At 35.2% G+C, this 22,683-nt stretch overlaps 1 protein-coding gene across 3 annotated transcripts; it reads left to right on the plus strand.

Moving 5' to 3' along the window:
* The first annotated feature begins 777 nt into the window (after positions 1 to 777).
* Positions 778 to 22,293, plus strand: LOC116301380 (RYamide receptor). 3 transcript variants are annotated; one of them, XM_031710429.2, is made up of 4 exons: positions 778 to 885; positions 8,501 to 8,543; positions 18,462 to 18,528; positions 18,793 to 22,293. In XM_031710429.2, exon 4 carries the CDS (start codon positions 18,794 to 18,796, stop codon positions 19,940 to 19,942), a length of 1,149 nt encoding a protein of 382 aa, XP_031566289.2. In that variant the 5' UTR covers positions 778 to 885; positions 8,501 to 8,543; positions 18,462 to 18,528; position 18,793; the 3' UTR covers positions 19,943 to 22,293. The 3 variants fall into 3 exon arrangements, with proteins under 3 accessions (XP_031566289.2, XP_031566292.2, XP_031566286.2); XM_031710432.2 differs by lacking the exons at positions 778 to 885; positions 8,501 to 8,543 and adding an exon at positions 14,153 to 14,315; XM_031710426.2 differs by lacking the exons at positions 778 to 885; positions 8,501 to 8,543 and adding an exon at positions 15,496 to 16,121.
* Positions 22,294 to 22,683: the final 390 nt, after the last annotated feature.

Below are 22,683 nucleotides of genomic sequence, written 5' to 3' on the forward strand. Positions count from 1 at the left end.
TAAAAGCCGGCATTCTTGGCGATCTTTCTTTCTTTTTTTTCTTTTTTTTTTCTTTTTTTTGCATCTGGGAAGAAATTTGCCAATTTTACTTGAAGGAGTAGTTAATATATTGGGTTGCTAAATGATTTTGTACTTGAATTAAGCAAACAGAAGTGTCAATTAGTCATCTGCAACGTAAAAAAAAGTACACTAAGAACATAACCTCAAACCAATGAAAAATAGAAAATAATCTCAAGTATTCTATTTAAAATCCTCGAAGATATTTATGTGACTCATGTCTACCAAATCCCAAATATATTTTTCAATTTTTCAGCTTTTGAATTATTGTTGTGGAATGAGAAAAGCTTAAGATGAAACCATTGTAATATGGCTTTATCATTGCATTATTCTCACTAATTGATGGCGATGATATTCAGTTTGTAACATAAGTCGAAACTCTATTACATGAGTTTAATTTAACCGCAACAGAAAACTTGAATTGCGAACAAGATGGGGGAAAAAACAAAGCAAAACAAAAATAGAACCCCTCGAAGAAATGTCTAGAAAATTCAAACTCTATTTTGAAAATAGAGCTTTACTTAGTCCTCATGTTTCACTTAATTTAACGTAATTTTTTACAATAGGCCTAACCCGACTGAGTATGACGACGGTGATCGGAATCGTCCAATCAGGTTGCAGACGAAAGATCTCGATTGGTTGGATTATATTATGACTCTTGATATATGTTAGATAAACAGGTATTTTGAAGACTGGCCTCTAGTCGTTACCTAGCTCGTACCGAAGTTGGTAACAGAAACGCTCGTCAGTACGGGCCCTATTCGAACAATTTTCGATTCAACGTACACTCCTCGTAGCAGAAACTTCTGGATAAATTCACTTCATTAGGTAAGCTTTAATATTCAAATCCACGATTTAGTAATACTAAGTTTGATCCTTTATTCAAAGTCCTTTAATGCTTTTCTAATCCTTTGAATCTTATACATCGGCAAACTTGTTTTGAAGTCTGCACTTTTGTAAAGATAACATTTCTAAAAGGACAATTCATAAATCGTAATTCGTAGAATTATCTACATCCAAGCGGTAAGAAAAAGACTTGGTTAATGTTGTTTTTGTATAGGACCTCTATATGTGATGATTTGACCCTTATCTTAATAGCAAAAGGGTTAGCGCCATTTACATTAAATGAAGTCAAGGTCGTTCTTATTCCTTAATCTGTTTAATGCTATACAAATACAGATTTGGATTTAGAAATCCGAGAGATTACACGGCAGGTTTTCAAATTATTTCTGCACCATAAAGCAAAGTTCAGAGTAATCAATCGCTAGTAATAGAGTGGAATTTGCTCGGAATTGGTGGTCTACAAAAAGCTGGGGTTTACTGGATGGACTGATGCGGTTACGGTGAGTTTATTGAGGTTAAGAGGGGAAGAAAAGAGAAGAGAAGAGAAGAAATTGGAAGATAAAAAAATAAGGAAAAAAAAGAGAAATGCAAAGGAATGGAATGAAGGTGAAGGTTGAAGGGAGAAGGGAAACCGGAAAATACAATTAAAAAAAGAGTTAATGGGAAAATGGAAAAAGCTGGCTTAGTACCTTATCGTAAATAAGGATAAAAAAATAAGTTAAGTACAAAGTACAAAACAATCTTTTTGTTTGTAAATATTTTTTTTCAATATGTGCCTAATGAAACAGACTTTCAAAGTAAACCGATCCCAACTTTCTCATCCTACATACAAAAAAAATCTAACCAAGTATTATAAATACCCATGTTAATCAATGATAAAATTTCACTATTTGGAAAATATTTTCTGTCTTATCCCAAATTGTGGAGCAGAAATCAAGAAAACAAGCTATGCCAAAAGCAATGATAAAGCCATACTCTGACGCAAACACATCCTAAATGAATTTATATCACAGAAAATTTAAGTACTCTCTTTGCTAAATGTTTAATGTTTAGACATCTTGGTTTGCTCATTTTCTGTTTCGCCCAAGGCGTTTGACCGTCAGATAAACAATCTTGTGATTTAAATAGTGGTCGTTTTTTGCTCAAAAATTCTGATTTAAAACCTGTCAAAAGTGTAAGAGGTTTAAACCCAGTTTTGTCTAATGACTAAATATCGATGCCTGTCAGTGAGAAATATCAATAAAAGAATTCGATAATCCGAGTTTCAAATTTTGTAAATATTCTCTGAATTCCCAAGATAAATCTTGAAGAAAATAGAACTTAAAATAAAAGTCAAAAGCATGTTTTTCGACATTTTTTTTTTTTTGAGATTTCGAGCAGCTAGCTATCTTTTTTCATAGTGTGTGATATTAATATTATTTAGCTAATGCTTTAACATTGACCGGAAAACCAAACCATAACAGATTATTAAAATTTCGTTTTGCTAGATAGTATTATGTCATTTTGGAGAACAATTTTCTTTGATGTTTATAAACAACTGATTTGAAATTTTCTTTCATTCTTCTCCGTCTTTTCATTGCAAAAATCTGTTTCAAAACGACAATAATTCCCGAATTTTTGTTATGCAAAATTGACGTAAATCATTGATTTTATAATTTAAAAGAAAATTAAACTTGTTTTTATCGAGTCGACAAATGTGCATTCTCGTTTATACATGTTTATTTGAAGTAAAAGAACTGATATCAGGATGCAAAGTAGTGTCCTTACCCGTCACTCTTACACATTAATCATTCATTAAATTTCAATTCAAAACAGTCTTATTAAAATACAATGTCACGCTTATTTACTGTATTTCATTTACGTCCTGACATATAACATTTTCGCGCCATTTTCAAAAAACAAAAAAAATTCTTCAAAAAATATATACGACGTATTTCAAGGTTTCAAAAAATTTTTATTGATTCTTCAAAGAAAACGAAAGCATATTTTTAGCGTATTTTTGGCCATTGAGTTTTGAAATAGTCAGGGTTTTCCCCTCAGATCTAGAACGAATGGCACCAAAACTGTGGGTAACCAAGTATTTCTTAAGTGCGATTGTTTCCTTAAATGCACTCTTTCCTTTAACTTTCTTTACCACACAAATTGCTTAAATATCTTGGAAATTAGTAGATATATTCTAGAATTTGCCGTCTATCTATTGCAACGAAGTATTTGCTCCCATAATAAACATAAAACAAACTAGTTTATTTTGAAATATCACTATTTCAAAGGTCTTTAACAAGCTTATTATTGTCAATATCATTGGCCACAAACTGTCTTCTTCTCTAATAATCAGTGGATCCATGTGGTTTTATTAGTGTTGGAACTCTGTGCGAGTTTTCTCCTGGGAGGCACGCGATTTGATTGCATCGAATACTTTCCAGCATTAACTTTTTGAGAAAGAAAGAAAGGAAGAAAGGAAGAAAGGAAGAAAGGAAGAAAGGAAGAAAGGAAGAAAGGAAGAAAGGAAGAAAGGAAGAAAGGAAGAAAGGAAGAAAGGAAGAAAGGAAGAAAGGAAGAAAGGAAGAAAGGAAGAAAGGAAGAAAGGAAGAAAGGAAGAAAGGAAGAAAGGAAGAAGGAAGGAAGGAAGGAAGAAGGAAGGAAGAAAGGAAGAAAGAAAGGAAGGAAGAAAGGAAGAACGAACGAATGAATGAAAGAACTGCACTCTACATTCCAATTGGAATTTTGTGGATGAAAAACCCCTTCGTAGAAATGCCTCTATTAAATCCTATTAAAATTATGCTCACATTATGCTCACTAGTGGTATATATACACATAGTTTAATAGCCTTCGATCCATAATGAGCTGAAAAGTTTTTACAATTTATTAAAAAAACACAATGGGGGTTCATTTCCGATTCTTTAAGATTTCAAATTAGTTTCAACTCTCTTTCTAGTCTTGTTCACTTAGATGATGGAGATTCGTTTTCATTATTGCTATAGCAAGATATAAAAGGATTAAACACGAAATCTAGATTCGAACGGAAATGAAATTATGTGTTTGCTATCTTGTTTTCCTGACTTGGTTAACACAGAAATAAATAAAGGTATGTATGAATTGTTTACATGAATGCAGACGTCTTTTAGCTATAATATAAATCTCCCATACTTAGTTTGTTTATAGAAGCCAGCATATTCTCAGATCAGGAGCTTATTACTAGGAGCGTCCATCTCCCATACTGGGTCTGTGAGCCAGCATATTCCCACATCAGGAGCCCATTACTAGGAGCATCCATCTTCCATACTGGGTCTGTGAGCCAGCATATTCCCACATCAGGAGCCCATTACTAGGAGCATCCATCTTCCATACTGGGTCTGTGAGCCAACATATTCCCAGATCAGGAGCCCATTACTAGGAGCATCCATCTTCCATACTGGGTCTGTGAGCCAGCATATTCCCACATCAGGAGCCCATTACTAGGAGCATCCATTTCCCATACTGGGTCTGTGAGCCAGCATATTCCCAGATCAGGAGCCCATTACTAGGAGCATCCATCTTCCATACTGGGTCTGTGAGCCAGCATATTCCCACATCAGGAGCCCATTACTAGGAGCATCCATCTTCCATACTGGGTCTGTGAGCCAGCATATTCCCAGATCAGGAGCCCATTACTAGGAGCATCCATTTCCCATACTGGGTCTGTGAGCCAGCATATTCCCAAATCAGGAGCCCATTACTAGGAGCATCCATTTCCCATACTGGGTCTGTGAGACAGCATATTACCAGATCAGGAGCCCATTACTAGGAGCATCCATCTTCCATACTGGGTCTGTGAGCCAGCATATTCCCAAATCAGGAGCCCATTACTAGGAGCATCCATTTCCCATACTGGGTCTGTGAGCCAGCATATTCCCAAATCAGGAGCCCATTACTAGGAGCATCCATCTCCCATACTGGGTCTGAGAGTCAACATATTCCCAGATCAGGAGCCCATTACTAGGAGCATCCATCTCCCATACTGGGTCTGAGAGTCAACATATTCCCAGATCAGGAGCCCATTACTAGGAGCATCCATTTCCCATACTGGGTCTGTGAGTCAACATATTCCCAGATCAGGAGCCCATTACTAGGAGCATCCATCTCCCATACTGGGTCTGAGAGTCAACATATTCCCAGATCAGGAGCCCATTACTAGGAGCATCCATCTCCCATACTGGGTCTGAGAGTCAACATATTCCCAGATCAGGAGCCCATTACTAGGAGCATCCATCTCCCATACTGGGTCTGTGAGTCAACATATTCCCAGATCAGGAGCCCATTACTAGGAGCATCCATCTCCCATACTGGGTCTGAGAGTCAACATATTCCCAGATCAGGAGCCCATTACTAGGAGCATCCATCTCCCATACTGGGTCCTAGAGTCAACATATTCCCAGATCAGGAGCCCATTACTAGGAGCATCCATCTCCCATACTGGGTCTGTGAGTCAACATATTCCCAGATCAGGAGCCCAGTACTAGGAGCATCCATCTCGATCCCATACTGGGTCTGTGAGCCAGCATATTCCCAGATCAGGAGCTTATTACTAGGAGCATCCATTTCCCATACTGGGTCTGTGAGCCAGCATATACCCAGATCAGGAGCCCATTACTAGGAGCATACATCTCCCATACTGGGTCTGTGATCCAGCATATTACCAGACCAGGAGCCCATTACTAGGAGCATACATCTCCCATACAGGGTCTGTGATCCAGCATATTACCAGACCAGGAGCCCATTACTAGGAGCATACATCTCCCATACTGGGTCTGTGAGTCAACATATTCCCAGATCAGGAACCCAGTACTAGGAGCATCCATCTTCCATACTGGGTCTGTGAGCAAGCATATTCCCAGATCAGGAACCCAGTACTAGGAGCATCCATCTTCCATACTGGGTCTGTGATCCAGCATATTCCCACATCAGGAGCCCAGTACTAGGAGCATCCATCTCGATCCCATACTGGGTCTGTGAGCCAGCATATTCCCAGATCAGGAACCCATTACTAGGAGCATCCATCTCGATCCCACACTGGGTCTGTGAGCCAGCATATTATCAGATCAAGAACCCATTGCTAGGAGCGACAGCATTTTCTTTCTTTTTTTCTTTTTCCTTCCCAAGTTGTTTGTTTCCTTTTTACTTTCAAGAGATTTCCCATAAAATGTCTAATAGCTCTAATAGGCTTACAATGAGTTTCAGCCGATTACTGATTCAAGAGTTTCCTTAATCCAGCACCATTTTTCAGTATTGTCCTTTTAGGTCTCAAGGCTCTAATCCTTTATGACAGTTTGCTACGAGAGTCATTATAAAGCAACGAAGATTTGAAGTATTAATAGAGGTATTGGAGAATAGACTTGCTAAAGAGCTAAAAAGCGGCCTTTTGCTACTTTGCAAGATAATTACGATTTAAAGTGAAGATAAGATTCGATAAACCTAATGTTATTTTGGCGATAGTTGTCAGAGAGATCTCTCAATGATTAAATATACAGAGGACAGTTACTTGATTTCAGAAAGAACACTAGTGCCACTAATACCTTTTCCCATCCAAATCCTTATTCTTTAAAACGTCTCCCTTAGTCCGTCTCAGGTCTTAAACCAAAATAGATCCATGCTAATTGTCTTCTTTCTTTTGCACTGCAATAGACCTATCCCGAATTCGCTTGACTGGTCACAAAACAATGGTTTCAAATCGAGGTTGAACTTGATGAATAAAAGAATCAAGTTCAGTCTCAACTTCAAACCATTGTTTCGTGGTCAGTCAAGCGAATTCGAGATAGATCTATTGTACTAGGATTTTACTTTTAAGCTTGCGGCTTTCTTTGTTCAAACTTCAAAACCTGACCGTTAACTTACGAATATATGTACAAACTAAGAATGCATTTCTTGCAAACTTCCTTGATAAATCCTCTTCAATATCTACTTTATCTCATAGCATTTTTTCTCCTCGATCGGTTTGGTTTTTTCCCTTTATTTTCGTGTTTTATATATATTTGTGTATATATTTGTGTATAGTTAATCATATTAATCAAAGTTAAAACCACTCAAGTGACCTGCCTCGATTAGTCTTTACTATTTGCAGGACAGTGGCGCATATTTTCAATGTAAGTTTACATTGTTTGTATAAACTTGAACTTGAGCTATATTATAAGCTGAAAATCCACCTTAAAGCTTACTAATGTGCACTTCAGGTGCTCTTTTCATTTCTGATGTTCATTTTTACAAAACTGCACGATTCAAGGGGCTAGTTATATATAGCGCAACGTAGCCTATTAGTACAAGTTGTTCTTTTTACATACAGGTTTACAGTTATTCATAGTAATAGCCATTCCACATTCGAGGAAAAATATTTCCAAGATGGCGTCTACACAGCTCTTTCTAGTCCCTAAAATAAGCTTCGTTCCTTGATTACAGACTCATTTTATATCAGTGTGAAAACTTTCTCGAATACCAACGGCCTTAACAATAAAAACACTTCGAAATTCAACAGACCTTCACTGGAACACATGAATATTCTACAAAAAATCGAGGCTAACCCTGAGCAACAGAGAACTCGAAACTGAAGTATTCCGTTCCCACAATGCACTGCAATGCCACCTCGACCTCGACAGTTTTTTCTCAATCTCTGAAATATTTGTATGTCTACACTAGTACATCTATAAGAATTCCTTGTAAATCTACGTCGAGCTCGTATATTTTGAACAAGTTAAGCCCCAGTTTTTCTGATTTTTCGTCTAACATCTAGAAATAATATATGCCATCTTCAAAACGTCGTACTGAACCTGATGATATGGCGGGGAATAAAACGCGTTCGCTGATTGGCTAGATAAAATATTTGAGATAACGCGCGCTCTGATTGGCTGGCTACCGCTTTCATATCATAGGACAGAGACGTGATCGCGCGTCTTATATTCCTTAAAAAGTGAATAATGATCGACAAAACCAATTGTCAAGGCAATGTTCTTCCTAACACACTGGTAAACAATATTTTGACAAGCCAGACCTATTCATCGATGGTTTTATATGGCAGCGCTTTTTCAGCTGTAGTATACGTATGAGTCGTATAAAGGAGACAATGTATTTTTCTCACAAACGGAGCACAGAATAGCTAATTCTATTAATAGTACTATCTGTTATCTGATGTCCCAAATTGAACTCATTTCCGAACGAGTCAATTCCGTCAAAACAGGGTTTTGTTTTCCTAGACAAAATACCTCGTAAAATAGTCGATTGATTTGGGGGATCGAATAACAGGCTGTACTATATTTGTCAAATAAACTCAGCGTTTGGTTCCGTTAATTATAGCCAGCTTCAGCAATTTACTAGTTTTGTTTAGAGAGGATGTGTAAGATGTAAAATTCATGCAATTTATCATGCATCAAGACAGGGTATTTTGCCTTTAGCTACAAACCCTTTCAAAATGCAAGTCGTTTTTTTTCACTCTCTTTTCTTCTAAATCAATAATCGTTAGCTTCCTGTTGCTATCAAACCATGTCAGTTCAATTGACTACCTTTTAAATGTCTGGCTAAAGATCACGATATATATATATATTTTTTTTCTTTATTTCTTTTTTTTTTATTTCAGTTCTGAAGCGAATCAAACGAGAAATATTACGAGGCTTCAAAAGGTAAGACAACGATTTAAATCTCTTAGTAAATCTATAAATTTAATATCGAACAACAACAATGGTTTAGTGAATCCGATCGAGAAGTTTGAAGGGGGAAAAAGAAGTATTTGAGCGGAGTTCTCGACTGAAATTTAAGACAGCTTAAAAACGCGAAGGAAAATGGATTCACAAAGAACGACGTGATAAGATATATATGATGTTATAAAATATATTGTGCCGGAACGAAAGTATTAGGTATTATTTATTAGGAATTCAATAATTTATTTTGAAAATGATTATAATCGAGTTCCAAAGGAGCTAAAGAAATGATTATTAGGGGCTAAAAAAGGATATTATTTGATTTTGTACTAAAGCTATTCCTTTGAATAGAGGCTTTGCACCATCACGTGATGGCAGCCATGACAGGAGGCAGTGATAATAACCTGATGTAATCTAATTTAAATGAGAAAGAATTCAGTTTCCCAGGAAAGAAGGTTTTATTATTTTGTCTCGTGGCTGACATCGCGTGATGATGCAAAGCCTCCACACTTGAGAAATTTAGTCAAAATACTTCTATATATCAAAGGACATCAAGGGTGCTGTAGAGGTACTACACTTGCCTCTCACCTCTCTTGAGTCTAGGGTTTGATTCCTATAGACTTCTTAACATCATACGTCAATTACAGTTTGTTATGTCTCTCCCTTGATTCGATGTCTTTTTCTGAGTTTTCTTGTGTTTTTTTCCTACACAAAACCTAAAACGAGACAAATAAATTCCAATTTGATCTAGCCATGAGTTGGTTAACCATGAACCAACTAAATCTTAAAAGTAAAATTTCAAGTTTTACACTATTATTTTATAAGGAGCTCAATTAATATTATTATCAAAAAGCTAGCAAAATATGCGCTTTAGGCTTAGCAAAATTAAAGCTGATTTATCCTACGTGAGAACGTCGTTTTAAAAGCCTTCCACAATGTCTGCCTTTTAGAGTTTAAAAACATTTTGCCTTCGGTGTTTGGAAGTTAAAAAAACTAATAATGGATTAGCTTTTCATTTTTATAGACTTTGTGTCTGCCTATTAATTTTCCCCTGAAGTTAAATTCAATGCATATAGCCCCAATAGACGTTTAAGGCTACGCGTTAATGTTTCTTTCTATAGTCAGACCACATGTCATTCCCTTGAGTATCTTGTGAATTACACGTGGTCTGAAGGGAGAGAAAACACCACGGACTGCGGGATTTTTTTTGCTTCATAATATAGAGCGTTTTCATTTAAGTGACAAGGAAGGCATATTGGTGTTCTAAACAATAGAAAATTTCTGCACATTTTTTGTATGAAAATAATGTTCAATTACCGGACGAAAAATGTATTATTTTATCAAGTTCGTAAATTACCGCTGTGTTCCTTGATTACAGAGTCGTTCACTCAGAGTTAGTTTCAACACGAATACCAACAGAATTAGAAAGAAAGAATTAGCAAAGTATCGCATTATATAACTTGTCAGGGGCATAAACGAGGTCTCGATTATAGGAGACCAATGTACAATTTTCCCGCCGAATCCACAGGAATCCCGCACGAATAAATTAATAAGAGAGAGACTAGTGAATAAACCTTTTATACTGATACGGCGGCCATTTTGAATTATGAGATGCCGAGGGGTCAAACACGTACAAAAAGGAACAACGTCAAAATAAATAGGTTTCACCCCCCACAAAAGTGTTTAAATTTTTAAAAATGTATCGATTTATGATCGACATAGCGGAAATTCTGATCCTATGTGAAGTTGTCAAATGAAGTGCTTGTCCCTTCCCTGTCCCGGGGCGATATTCAATGACAATGACCTTCTTATCTTTGAGGAAGTCTAAGAAAAGGGCCTGAAGCATGATGACGTTGTATACTTACACTTTGGCAGAATCCTTTTCGGTAGATTTTTTTGTTGTGCTAATTTTCACTATTGTGTATTCTCGAAGGAGTTTAAACATTTGAATATGAACAAAGTCTTTTAAAAAGATTGTGGTAAGAAACAACGTGATTCGGGTAAGGGTCTTGTGCTCAAGAAATTGGCAAGTACAGCTATCCATACTTCCTTTACTTATATTTCTAAATTCCTAAATGCTTAAAGATTTTTAAAAAAATAGTTAAAATATCATTATTTTTATGAGGCTCTCAAACGAACTGGCGTTTTCCAGTTAAGTTTGAAGTGTTACAACTTTTTTGGTAATGTAATTGCTTTTAATTGTTGTCTAAATTCAGTGTCGTCCTCTTCAAAGCAAGATAATGTTAATTTGATAATGTGATCAATTTTGATCGATCTTTATCGAATAATAATGCTAAAAATATATAAAGAACAGGAATAGCTTTTACTACTACATTACAGAAAACTTCATGACATATAAAACAAGAAAGGATTGGACAATTAATTGTATGTGATCTGATTGGCCAAAAGATACTGACCGCTCTGATTGGTCAAAAATGCGAGAGCTCTGATTGGACAACAACTGTGAAAGCTACAAGCGAAAAAAAGAGAAATTAAAATTTCTGCAAAACTGATGCGTCCTGAAGCCTGTGAAAATTGACCAGCGAGAAAAAAAAAACTTTTCCGTAATTTCAGTAAAACTTATTAGTTATTGTCTTACTGTTACCAACCTCTTATTTAGCAACGTTATTTTCTTCATTTGGTGGCCTGGAAATCTATAATTTCAAGAGCCGAAAAGTGACACGTAAGTTTTGTTAATTTTCTCGATTCGGATTAGCTATAGTTTTCTATCGGATCAGCTGGTTGTTGGACGAAAGTTTTATTCACTACAGGTTCTCCAGCCTATTTTCCCTCCCTCCACAAAAATCGACATCTTGTTCTTTATTCATGCGCCTCTGGTTCATGACCGTGCATATACATTCTCTTCGCAGTTACAAGAAGGTGTGGATGGAGTTTAACAGTTAACCGACAAATGGCCTAAGAATAAATAGCTAACTCATGTCAAATGACCTAAAATTAGTAGGTAACAGATATTTCTTCTTTTTATGGGTTCATGGTCAGTGCTAGTAAAATAATTCACCGTTACTACCATTATCGTCGACGTGCGAGGCTTCGGAGTTTGATCAGTGTCTCATTCGCCGACTAGCATTTCAACGACCGTCAATCAAATGTTTTGGTAGTAACTGAAAATTCGTCTAAAACTATAAATTAGTAGTTAACTGACAAACGAGTATCCCCATCCATAACACCTTACAAGGCATACAAAAAGGGGAGAAAGAGAGAAAGAGAGAGAGAGAGAGAGAAAGAAAAGAAAGAAACAATGACGGGCATAAAGCGATCGTCTTCATCGTATTGCAAACTATCGCCCACGGCATCCAGCCGACACTTCTTATCAACAACCAAAATATATTCATTGCCGGATTTACTTTTTACAATGAACATTGCTAATGATTTATCAATGAGTAAATCTCTGAAACACGCGCCAAATAGTCGAACAAACTCAAACGAACCATTTTATTGATGAATTATATATTGAGTCAAATTCGGTTTACTAACGCAAGTTAACTTATAATTACTTTGACTTAAAGACGCCTTGAGCAAATTTTAATGTAAGACTTGTGCATGTTATGTCATTATTTTTTCCCTACGATCCAAAATCTCGTTTTGGGAACACGCAATTACTAGTTCCCGTCCGTTCAACATCAACGTTTGATTTGATCGTCAAAGTCATTTTAAATTCGCACGCTGATTGGCTAGAGATGACGTACACCAAATTGTATTTCACGAGAATTTGCATTAAAAATCAGAGAACCCGGTTTCAATTTTATGCATTAAATCTTAATTTTCGTTCTAATTATTTCCCATTAAAACACCAAATAAACATGCAAAATATTATTTTAAAATAAACAAATAAATAAATAAATATATAAATAAATAAATAACTAAATAAATAAATAAATATATATATATATATAAATAACTAAATAAATAACTAAATAAGGAAATAAATAAATAAATAAATATATAAATAAATAAATAACTAAATAAATAAATAAATATATATATATATATAAATAACTAAATAAATAACTAAATAAGGAAATAAATAAATAAATAAGGAAATAAATAAATAAATAAGCAAATAAATAATTAAATAAATAAGAAAATAAATAAATAAATAAATATTATATACACCTACTTGCAAGAACGTTGACATACGAAAATAGAACATTAGTAATTTAGTGAGAAAGGAATACATTAAAAGACAAAAGAAAAAGTTCAGCTTCAGTGATCTTCTTTTGTTTTTTAATATAATTCCTATCCCACTAAATCACTAATGTTCTATTATCGTATGTCAACGTTCTTGCTAGTTGGTGTATATTAAAAAAAGCAAAGAACGACATCTATTTACAAAAATAAAGTATATGCCCCTTTGATTGACATTTAGCAAGAGAACTAATGAATATTTTCAGCTTCGCTATGATATCCATATAAAATCTATTGTTTGACTTGGGGATTAGACCCTCAAAATATCACTCGAAACGACCGATATCATACTCATCGCTTCGCCATTCGTGCGATATCGGTTTTCTTGTAGAATTGGAAGTGGAATTATTCCCTTGTCAGCCAATGAATTTTCCAATAGTATGGAATGAATAATAATAAATTTAAAAGCATATTGAGATAAAGATCGATTTTATTTGTTGAAACTGAACGATCAATATAGCGTGTTATCAAAAATGAAAAGTATAAATAAATAAATATAAAATGTTATATATAACCCATGTAATATATATATACACTGATAAAATATTTGAGATACTACACGCTCTGATTGGTCAAAACCCTTGAAAACACATGTTTATATCAGATGACAAAAACACGTTCAACTCACACGTTTTGTATATTTTATAATATAAAACCTCCGCTCAAGTCTGTATACTGTGATATAAATGCGCTGAAAGCTGTAGAGAGCTCGAGAAGTTGACGAAACCCTCAGCGTATTTTTATCACAGTACATGAGATCAACGTGCGTGTTTTATATTTCTAATACATATAATCAATGGAAAGCAACTTTTAGAATGTACTGTTGCAGGAGCGAATTTTTTCGATACTTTATGATATATTTTAGTGTTACACCAATTTTATTTTTTTTCAAGAATTATCATAATAAAGTTATTTGATCTAACAGCTTTAATGGATGAGAAAAGTTTGAGCATTGGGAAAGTCAATTTGATTGGACATTCAATTTATATCCAAATCAAAAGTATTTCAAATGCAATGATTTATATCAACTCTCAGGGTCTTGCTTTTTACCTAAAAGTGGTCAAGAGCTATAGTTATTGAAACTTAACTTGTATTTCACTTTCTAAAGCTTGCTGAGAGATTTGAGTGTCGTTTTATCAATTAACAACCTATAAATCCTCCCGAAGGCGTCCATAGGCAGTTTTCCGAGGTCAGTAATGAATGTTACTTTCAAAGAAAGAACAAATCGTTCAAAGCAGAAGTTATTGAATTATTTAACGGCGCGTTGCTATGGTACTAGAATTAGGGGTAGTGATGCCTTCTGGTTGTTTGCAGCGGCGCGGTTGATAAGTCAATCATCTATAAAACAGCATGCAAAAAGTTTGTTTTCAAAGTCGTCGGAAAATCAAGTCAAGGAGACATCATCAGATGGTAACAACCTGTTCGAGTAATCCTTGTTTTGACTAGTTCTTATCGATCACAAACACCTAGACAACTAGAAAACTCAGTTAAAAGCAACAACACCGAGGCAAGGAAAGATTCAATGAGAACGCTTTTTTCATTTTAGAGGTATTTGTTAGTCTTCTAGTTAGATTTTGATTAATGATTCAAAAATATTTAAACAGGTCCTAGAAAAAGTCTCTCTCTCTCTCTCTCTCTCTCTCTCTCTCTCTCTCTCTCTCTCTCTCTCTCTCTCTCTCTCTCTCTCTCTCACTTTAATATGCTGTAGGGAAGGGGTTAACTCAACCCTTCACTGAAAATGTTGCAAAAAGATACCAAAAAAAACTGAAAAATCTTACACGATCCTGTATGAATACGATAACTAGTTTACTATTGAAAAGAATTAAACACTAGTGAAGTCAATCGTATCTTCTTACCAATATTCACTATCACTTAAAGGCGACTTTTTGGAGACACTGAAGACCTGTTATTCTCAATCATTCTCTGGATATTGAATGTTTTCAATCGACTAGAGTAAAATGTACTACATAAATTATGCATAACGGGGTAACATCAAAGAGTCTTTGTCGAGCGCATTTGTACACGACTTAGCGAATTAAATTCTTTGCTATCAAGTTCCTAGTTTTGATCATCTTATACAACAGATGCTATGGAAAACGAGTGTTCAAACTATTTTGCTAGATAGCTACCGTATCTGAGATAAGGAAAAAGCGCCGGCGAGATACAAGTATTAATTCTAGATCTTGATTCAATAGATTTTGAAAATCCTGTCTTATCGCTCCGACTTTAAACTGATAGGCGGAGATCAAATTAGGCAGTGTCTTTTTAGATCAAACGCGCTTCCGTTGACTTTTACTATCTTTCTTTTTAAAGATGAAACAACGTCTCAATTACAAGTCAAAAGCAGATCTATACAAATAAAAAACAAATCTATTTAAAGGAAGTTTTATGAGTGATCGACAAAGCTGCTTCTTAACATTGTTCTTAAAAGATGTTGATTTTAAACTCTAAGCGGAAGCCGGATGGTAGACTCACCCCCAACTATTTACACAAGAGGCCGCAAATATTAGTCGACTTTTCGCTAAACTCGATCTTATCTTACAAATCTGTTTGGTTTTTTTAAGTAATTGTTCTCAACACTAATCCTAATTTATTTTTCTAGAAAATAAATGAAACTTGAAGTTAGTGTTTTTACCTAAGCTGATAAGCAGGGTTAGCTAGATGAGTTGTGTTGACCAATTAACGTGATGTTAAGCTTATAAGGTTAAAGTTACAGTGGGTATTGGGGATATATGCACAGTCAATGTCATTAACGTTGTCCACCAAAAAAAGACATTTACACATTTAGACATTTAGACATTTAGACTAAAAGAAATATCACGTGTTTCCTCGAAGGTTCTGGCATAAAACAAATGCTGAAATACCATTCTCCATCTTAAATCCTCACTAAATGGTCGGGGCATTCTGGATTTTCGATTCACGAGTTGAATTTTACATATAAAGTCTATCTATCCATCTTATCCATCCATCCATCCATCCATCCATCCACCCACTCATCCATTGAGATTGGGGCTTTTGGGAATGCGTTTTCTTGTGTGTTTATTAGGGCCACAATATTCAATCCACCCAGTCCATCAACGTTATTCCTTCAAATATTTATGACCTATTTTCTGAATACTAAGTAGGTTACTAGTCTCTGCACGTCTTTGATGGCCCAACTGACGGTGACTAATATCAGTCAACAACTTGTCCTACGAATTCCCGACATTTCCTGCTTGTATAAGACGTTAGTTACACTATCTTGAGTTTCATAGAATAGTTTATAAGAGAAGAACGTGATTGATGAAGTAAAAGGGTACATGTTTGCTTGTCATTGTAGACAGCTTGAGATTCATTCAGGAGTAAACAGTACTTGTAAGTAATATTCCCTATCTGTTTTGAATTTATAAATTATTATTTTTGATTGTCAGCATAACTATTATTGAGTCCACTTCATCCATTTTTTTCTTTCTTCTTTCTTTCTTTCTTTCGTTTTTTCAAACTGATTTTTCATTCGTCTTTTTTTTTTGCTTTCATTCCATCATTCCTTCCTTCCTCCATTCATCCTTTATTTTTTTCTGAATTTCATTTTTTTAAATTCATTCTTTACACACAGGACACATTGAGCTGAGTTAAACTTACTCAAACTTAGCCATTTTTATTCATTTTAATCTTTTTATTTTGTCTATCTTTTTTCTTTCTTTCTGTCTTTCTTCTTCCTCCTCCTCCTCCTCCTCCTCCTCATTCGTCTATCATTGATCCGCCATAATTTTTCTCAATTACTAAATAAGGTGCAGCAAGAATCTTCTGTTTAAACCCTTTTGGGTTGTAATTTCTGTACCTTTCGACTGTTTGTTTGTTTTTTTCTTTTTTCTTTTCTTTTACTGAATGTCTAATTTAAAACTTGTAATTTTGTACGTGTGGAAAAAAATAAACCTTTGGACCTTTGAAACACCTGAAAACCTTATCAAACACATGTCACATTGACCTTAGTCATGACTCGAGCTTAGTTATCGATAAACACTTCATAAGACAACCAAACACAGCAAGATAATGGACTATATATTTCTTATTACATACTGTTATCAGCCCACAGGCATATCACAGTAGGAATCGTCTTGCAAACGGAGGAAATGCTTCCTATGTAATGCCTGGGCCCGGTGGGTGGCTAGGCCGGAGAGGGTACATTTTATCCTGTAAGAACTGACTAAGGAAAGCGTGAGCAACTACTAAATAGGAAAATTGAATGTAAATTCGAAAGTGTATCATTAACATAAATGTATATATAATCATCATCATCATCGTCATCATCATTATATCATTATCATCATAATCGTCATCACCACTCTTTATTATTATTATTATTATTATTATTATCATTATTATACAGCATCTCATTAATCCCATATAGGTAACTGTCCAATTATTTTCTTAATTGTACAGGTCTTGTTGATATGGAATTAATTAGGCAGCTATATAATTAATAGGTAATGGGATTTCATGCTCCCCAATCAAGAAATAATTAGACTCGAAAAATTCCTCGGACTGCCAAATTGCACTCGGCCTACGGCCTCATCCAATTTTGTCAGTACTCGGAATTTTCCTCGTCCAATTATTTCTTAATTGGACAGCATGGAGTCCTATTACATATACATATACTTATTATTATTATTATTATCATTATTATTATTATTATTATTATTATTATTATTATTATTATTATTATTATTATACAGCATAAACGTTTTAAGAAAGTCAAATTGGTCAATTTCTCTGTTTTTCAGCAATTATGCAGAAAAACTGTTTTAAAAAAAATGCATTTATGTATTTCAAACATATCATTTCTCGTTACTCTTAAATCAACGAAATTACAATTTATGTATATACGAACACGTAACGAAAGACATTGAAGTCATTTTAGAGTTTTTTCGGGTGAAAGAAGTTAAGATTTCTGGCATCCAGCAAACCCTACTCGAAGCGTGGTATCGACATTTTTTTTTTAAATGAAAAAAGGAATTATACATTTGGAAGGATTAGGAAACTCAATTTGGCTTTGAATAACACAAATTGAAAGAGGAATACAAAAATCTAAACTCAACTCAAGGTTGTGACAGTGTGTTTATAGCCGAACGCCGACCAAAATTGAAAGACTATTTAGAGTACAAAAATTTTAAAGTGTATATCAAGGAAAAAATTTTATTATCAAAATCACTTATATGTGAACAGTGTAGTAGAATGGGTGCAGTATTTTTGTATGTGAACCTCTCTTTTCAGAGATAAAAACATTTGAAATATCAATATGCAAATGAGATGACGTAAATTCAAGAATGGGTTACATTTTGCAGTGTGATTTACGACAAGTGTTCTGAAGTGAAATAATCTAAAAGTGTACAAAGCCAAATATTTCAATCATAAAGATAATTTGCAAATGAAAAAACAACAGTACTTTCCACAACAGCATTTTTGTATAATAAATTAGTCTTGAATTTACGTCATCTCATTTGCATATTGATATTTCAAATGTTTATATCTCCTAAAAGAAAATTTTACATACAAAAGTACTGCAACCATACTACTACACTATTCACATATAAGTGATTTTGAAAGAAAAAAAAATCCTTGCTTATGACAGTGTGTTTACAGCTAAATACCGATCAAAATTGAGACTATTTTACGAAATTTAAAACTAAAAACAATTTTTGCTTTTTAATATAGGTTTAGAAATTAAGAAAACTGAAGAGATAAGAGATACATCGCATTTTGAGTTCAGTTATCGTCATAGGTGAGTAGGTTATAAACAGTTTTTACATAGATAGATGCAAATAAGTTTTGAAATCTAAATGTTTTGGTTTACAAAGCCGGGCACTTTTCATTACTATCAGGCTATAACTTGAAAACATTAGGTATAATAGACTTTTTCTTAACTTCGCTTGGGTAACCATGAATCGAAAAGATGATATATTTTCAAGTCGAGGTGAGCACGATAAATGCACGCGATCTCTAATCATATGTATTTCTAATTTGTCGTTTATTCTTAATTTTCCAGAATGAATCAAACCAACTCGACTGGGACTGTATTCAACTACTCGTCTGTATCAGGAGGTTGTATCACGGGTATCGTCACCAAGTCCACCCTTACGGGACTAACGTGTGCATACATCATGGTTTTCATCGCTGCATTGATCGGTAACTCCGTGGTGTTCTACGTCATCAAGAGTAAAAACAAACCCACAATAACGTTTAACTATTTTATCCTAAGTATGGCTACTGCTGACCTTTTGCAGACGTTCATATCTATCCCAACAGCCGTTTCGTACCTCTATGTTGGAACCTTGTGGTTTTCAGGTTCCTTTGCAATATTTTTATGTAAGTTTGTCCATTATGGTTCAGTGGTGTCGATAGTCGCTTCCATTACCACCCTTTCAGTCACAACTATCGAGCGCTTCCTGGCCGCCAGGCTGTTGCTAAGGAAACCAGTTACCATCGCAACAGTACGACTTTTAATCGCAGCTGTTTGGATTTACTCGTTGTTGATTTCACTTTACGAGCTTGTTCAATTTACCGTTGTGGACTATGGGCCCGCTGGTCTTCACTGCTTTCCACAAGTAACGGAAACGATATTACGAATCCAGTTGACATTGAAAGTGATCATCCTTTACGCGCTGCCACTTCTACTCATGGCAACCTTGTATACCAACATCATATGGTTGTTATGGAAACACGGCAGTTTCACCAGCTTGAACACCGAACATTATCGTAACATTCAACGGCGCAAGAGAAACCTGATTAAGAAACTGATATTCATCACGGTGGTATTTGCAGTTTGTTGGCTTCCTGTACACGTCATGCATATTGCCGGTGCGTTTTACTATGAAACATACAAGTGTATCCCAGAGCACTGGAAACTGCTGTTCTTTTGGATGGCACACTCTAACTGCGCGATCAACCCCTTTTTGTATCTACTGCTGACCAGGAATGCGCGGACGCTGTTCAGATCGACTGTTCACGTCGCAAGGCATGATGGGAAAGATAACGGAAGCAAGGGAGCTGGGAACCGTAAACTGTGGGTGTTCCAAAGATTCCAGAGCGACACTCGGTCGTTAACAGCCTGTATAACACCTCAGAGTACAGATTCTCAGGTAGAAGGAAAAGAAAATGAAATGTACGAACTGCACAAGCGTTCACCGTTCAAGTAAACATAAGGCAATCACGTGACACACGAAAACCTTTACTCATATTGACCTCAACACTGATATCAGACCTTCTCGTATAAGTCACCGTTCAAGTGAACATAAGGCAATCACATGACACACGAAAACCTTTACTCATATTGACCTCAACACTGGTAATAGTTGGTAACAGGGAAAGACAATGAAATGAATGTACAAGCTGCACAAACGGTCACTCTTCAAGGAACTGTCTGGCTGATCACGTGAAAAATAAACGAAAACTCAAATCTTTAAGATAAAACTCGTAAAAAAACAACATTAACTTGGGTGCTTACCATTCGAACCAATCCATCCGGTTGGAAATTCATTCGCTAATGGTAAGAAAAGAGAAACCTTGACTTTCGAAAAATGATACACGCGTGTACCAGAAGAACCGAGCAATTACTGGTATCGAACGCAATACTGATATCACACCTGGTTGGTCACCCTGCATGTAAACGTGGTGAGCACGTGGCACGATAACCATCGTTAAAAAACCTTTACTGATATCGAACGCAACATTGGTATCAGACCTATGTGTAGGTCAACCTTTAAGTAAACATCAAGATCACGTGATATCATCGTTAAAAACCATTACTGGTATCGAACGCAACATTGGTATCAGACCTTCTTGTAGGTCAACCTAGAAGTAAACATCTAAAGATCACGTGGCACGATCGTTAAAAACCATTACTGGTATTGGCCGCAACATTAATATTAGAACTCCTTTATAGGTCAACCGGCCTTAAATTAAACATCTAAAGATCACGTGACACCATTCTTAAAAACCATTACTGGTGTTGACCGTAGCTTGGTATCAGAACTTCTTGTAGGTGCCAAAGAGCACAAGAAAATATAGCAAATGTACAAAAAATAAGTTATTAGTTTAGCACTGGTCTCACACGTGTACGTAATTAAAGAAGAACCACGTGACAGACTGAAACGTATATAACTATTGTAGAAAGCGACACTGTTAAAGTGCTTATAAGCCTTTGCACAATATTTTCAGAATTGATTCTTTAGATAGTGGATAGTTGATTGTGAAAATATTTCGTCATTTGAATGACATCTAAACATCTAAAGATCACGTAATACCATTCTTAAAAACCATTACTGGTATTGACCGCAACATTGGTATCAGACCTTCTTGTAGGTGCCAAAGAGCACAAGAAAATATAACATATAAATGTACAAAAAATAAGTTATTAGTTTAACAATGGTCTCACGCGTGTACGTAATTAAAGATGAACCACGTGACAGACTAAAACGTATGTAACTATTGTAGAAAGCGACACTGTTAAAGTGCTTATAAGCCTTTGCACAATATTTTCAGAATTGATTCTTTAGATAGTGGATAGTTGATTGTGAAAATATTTCGTCATTTGAATGTCGGGTCTTTAAGATACGAAGGTTTATATTCCCAATATGTTAATGACTATGACGTAACATAAGGGATCATTTAGTATGCAATACTGCACTCGTTATGGAATACAGTATTTTAAAAGCATCACCCTTTTACTCGTGACTCACGTAAAGGTTCTTACAAATTTGTTTTCAAAAAATGTCCAGCGTTCAATATTAAAAGTTGCCACAAAATAACTCAAGTCCCTTATGTTACGTCATAGTCATTAACATATTGGGAATATAAACTTTCGTATCTCAAAGTAAAAACCCTAACCCTATCTGAAAATATTGTGTAAAGGTTTATAAGCACTTTAAGAAAGCATAAACGACAATATGTCAACAATAGAGAGTTTTAGATTTACGTTCACGGCAAACGTGGAACGTCAGTTGACCAGTAAAAAATACTTTTAAATTACTGAAAAAGAATCGCAAAAAAGTCCAACCAGTAGAAAAACAAATGAGCATTTGCGCTTGGTGAGAAGGTTTGTAAAAGGTAAAGTAAAATACAGGAAAACTATGAAAACGTGGTTACGTTTGCCGTTTGCGTGGAGAAAAAAAAGGCAATCTAAAACTCTCTAATCTGGAAGATATTCAACGTGTTTACTGCGAGATGCGCAACATATTTCGCTATACACGTACCGTGCCGTGCCGTGTCATATTCTTGACCGCGGCGCCTCATAGGCTTTCGATTGGATAAGCTGTAATAAGTAAAAAACGCATTAAAGAAAGCCATTTTCCCAAGTCAGACAGTATGGTTGCGCCTCATAGGATAGGCTTTTGATTTAATAAGTTGTAATAGGGTAAAAAATAAAACAAAACCGTTTTTCCAACTCAGGCTGTAACGGTCCTTATCATAGTTTGGTATCTAGTGAGAAATCAGGCTGAGTAGGTTATTAACAGGTTTTTGTTTACAACCATAAAACGATTGTTCCTGATATGGTACGTGTTTTTAAATTTGGTGCGACTATTGACCCTTGAGGGTCTTCTATAAACCTTAGTCGTGGTGTGACAATGTTTTCCCAATTCAGCGTGACAAACCTCTAGGGGATTCATTTTCTTTTGTTTTTACTCTTCGAAAAATTCATGAGTATCCCAAAGGATACGAAAGGGATAACGATGATATCCCGACGAGTTTCAAAACAATAGCTCTTCATTACTAATGATTACTTTAATTGTAAACTCGATCAAGTTACAACAATTTTTTGTTTATGTAAACCTTCTTGGTTTCACAACGTCAAGGTAAATATCAGAATATTAGAATATCTTTGAGTTAACAACAAGAAGCGCTGCTAATCAACTGTATCTTGTTTAAATTTTATCACCGC

This window comes from Actinia tenebrosa, unplaced genomic scaffold (assembly GCF_029948245.1).
Source record: "Actinia tenebrosa isolate PJP-AT-01 unplaced genomic scaffold, QUT_ActTen_1.0 PGA_scaffold16__25_contigs__length_10494907, whole genome shotgun sequence".
In the NCBI taxonomy this organism is placed as follows: domain Eukaryota; kingdom Metazoa; phylum Cnidaria; class Anthozoa; order Actiniaria; family Actiniidae; genus Actinia; species Actinia tenebrosa.

What these genes read in the sequence shown, in the direction of transcription:
- LOC116301380 (XM_031710426.2), top strand. Translation starts at nt 16,067, where the DNA reads ATGTTTGCTTGTCATTGTAGACAGCTTGAGATTCATTCAGGAGTAAAC. An exon ending in TTCAGGAGTAAACAGTACTT is followed by an intron (nt 16,122 to 18,461) that starts GTAAGTAATATT and finishes TTTTTAATATAG; the next exon opens with GTTTAGAAATTAAGAAAACT. An exon ending in GAGTTCAGTTATCGTCATAG is followed by an intron (nt 18,529 to 18,792) that starts GTGAGTAGGTTA and finishes TTAATTTTCCAG; the next exon opens with AATGAATCAAACCAACTCGA.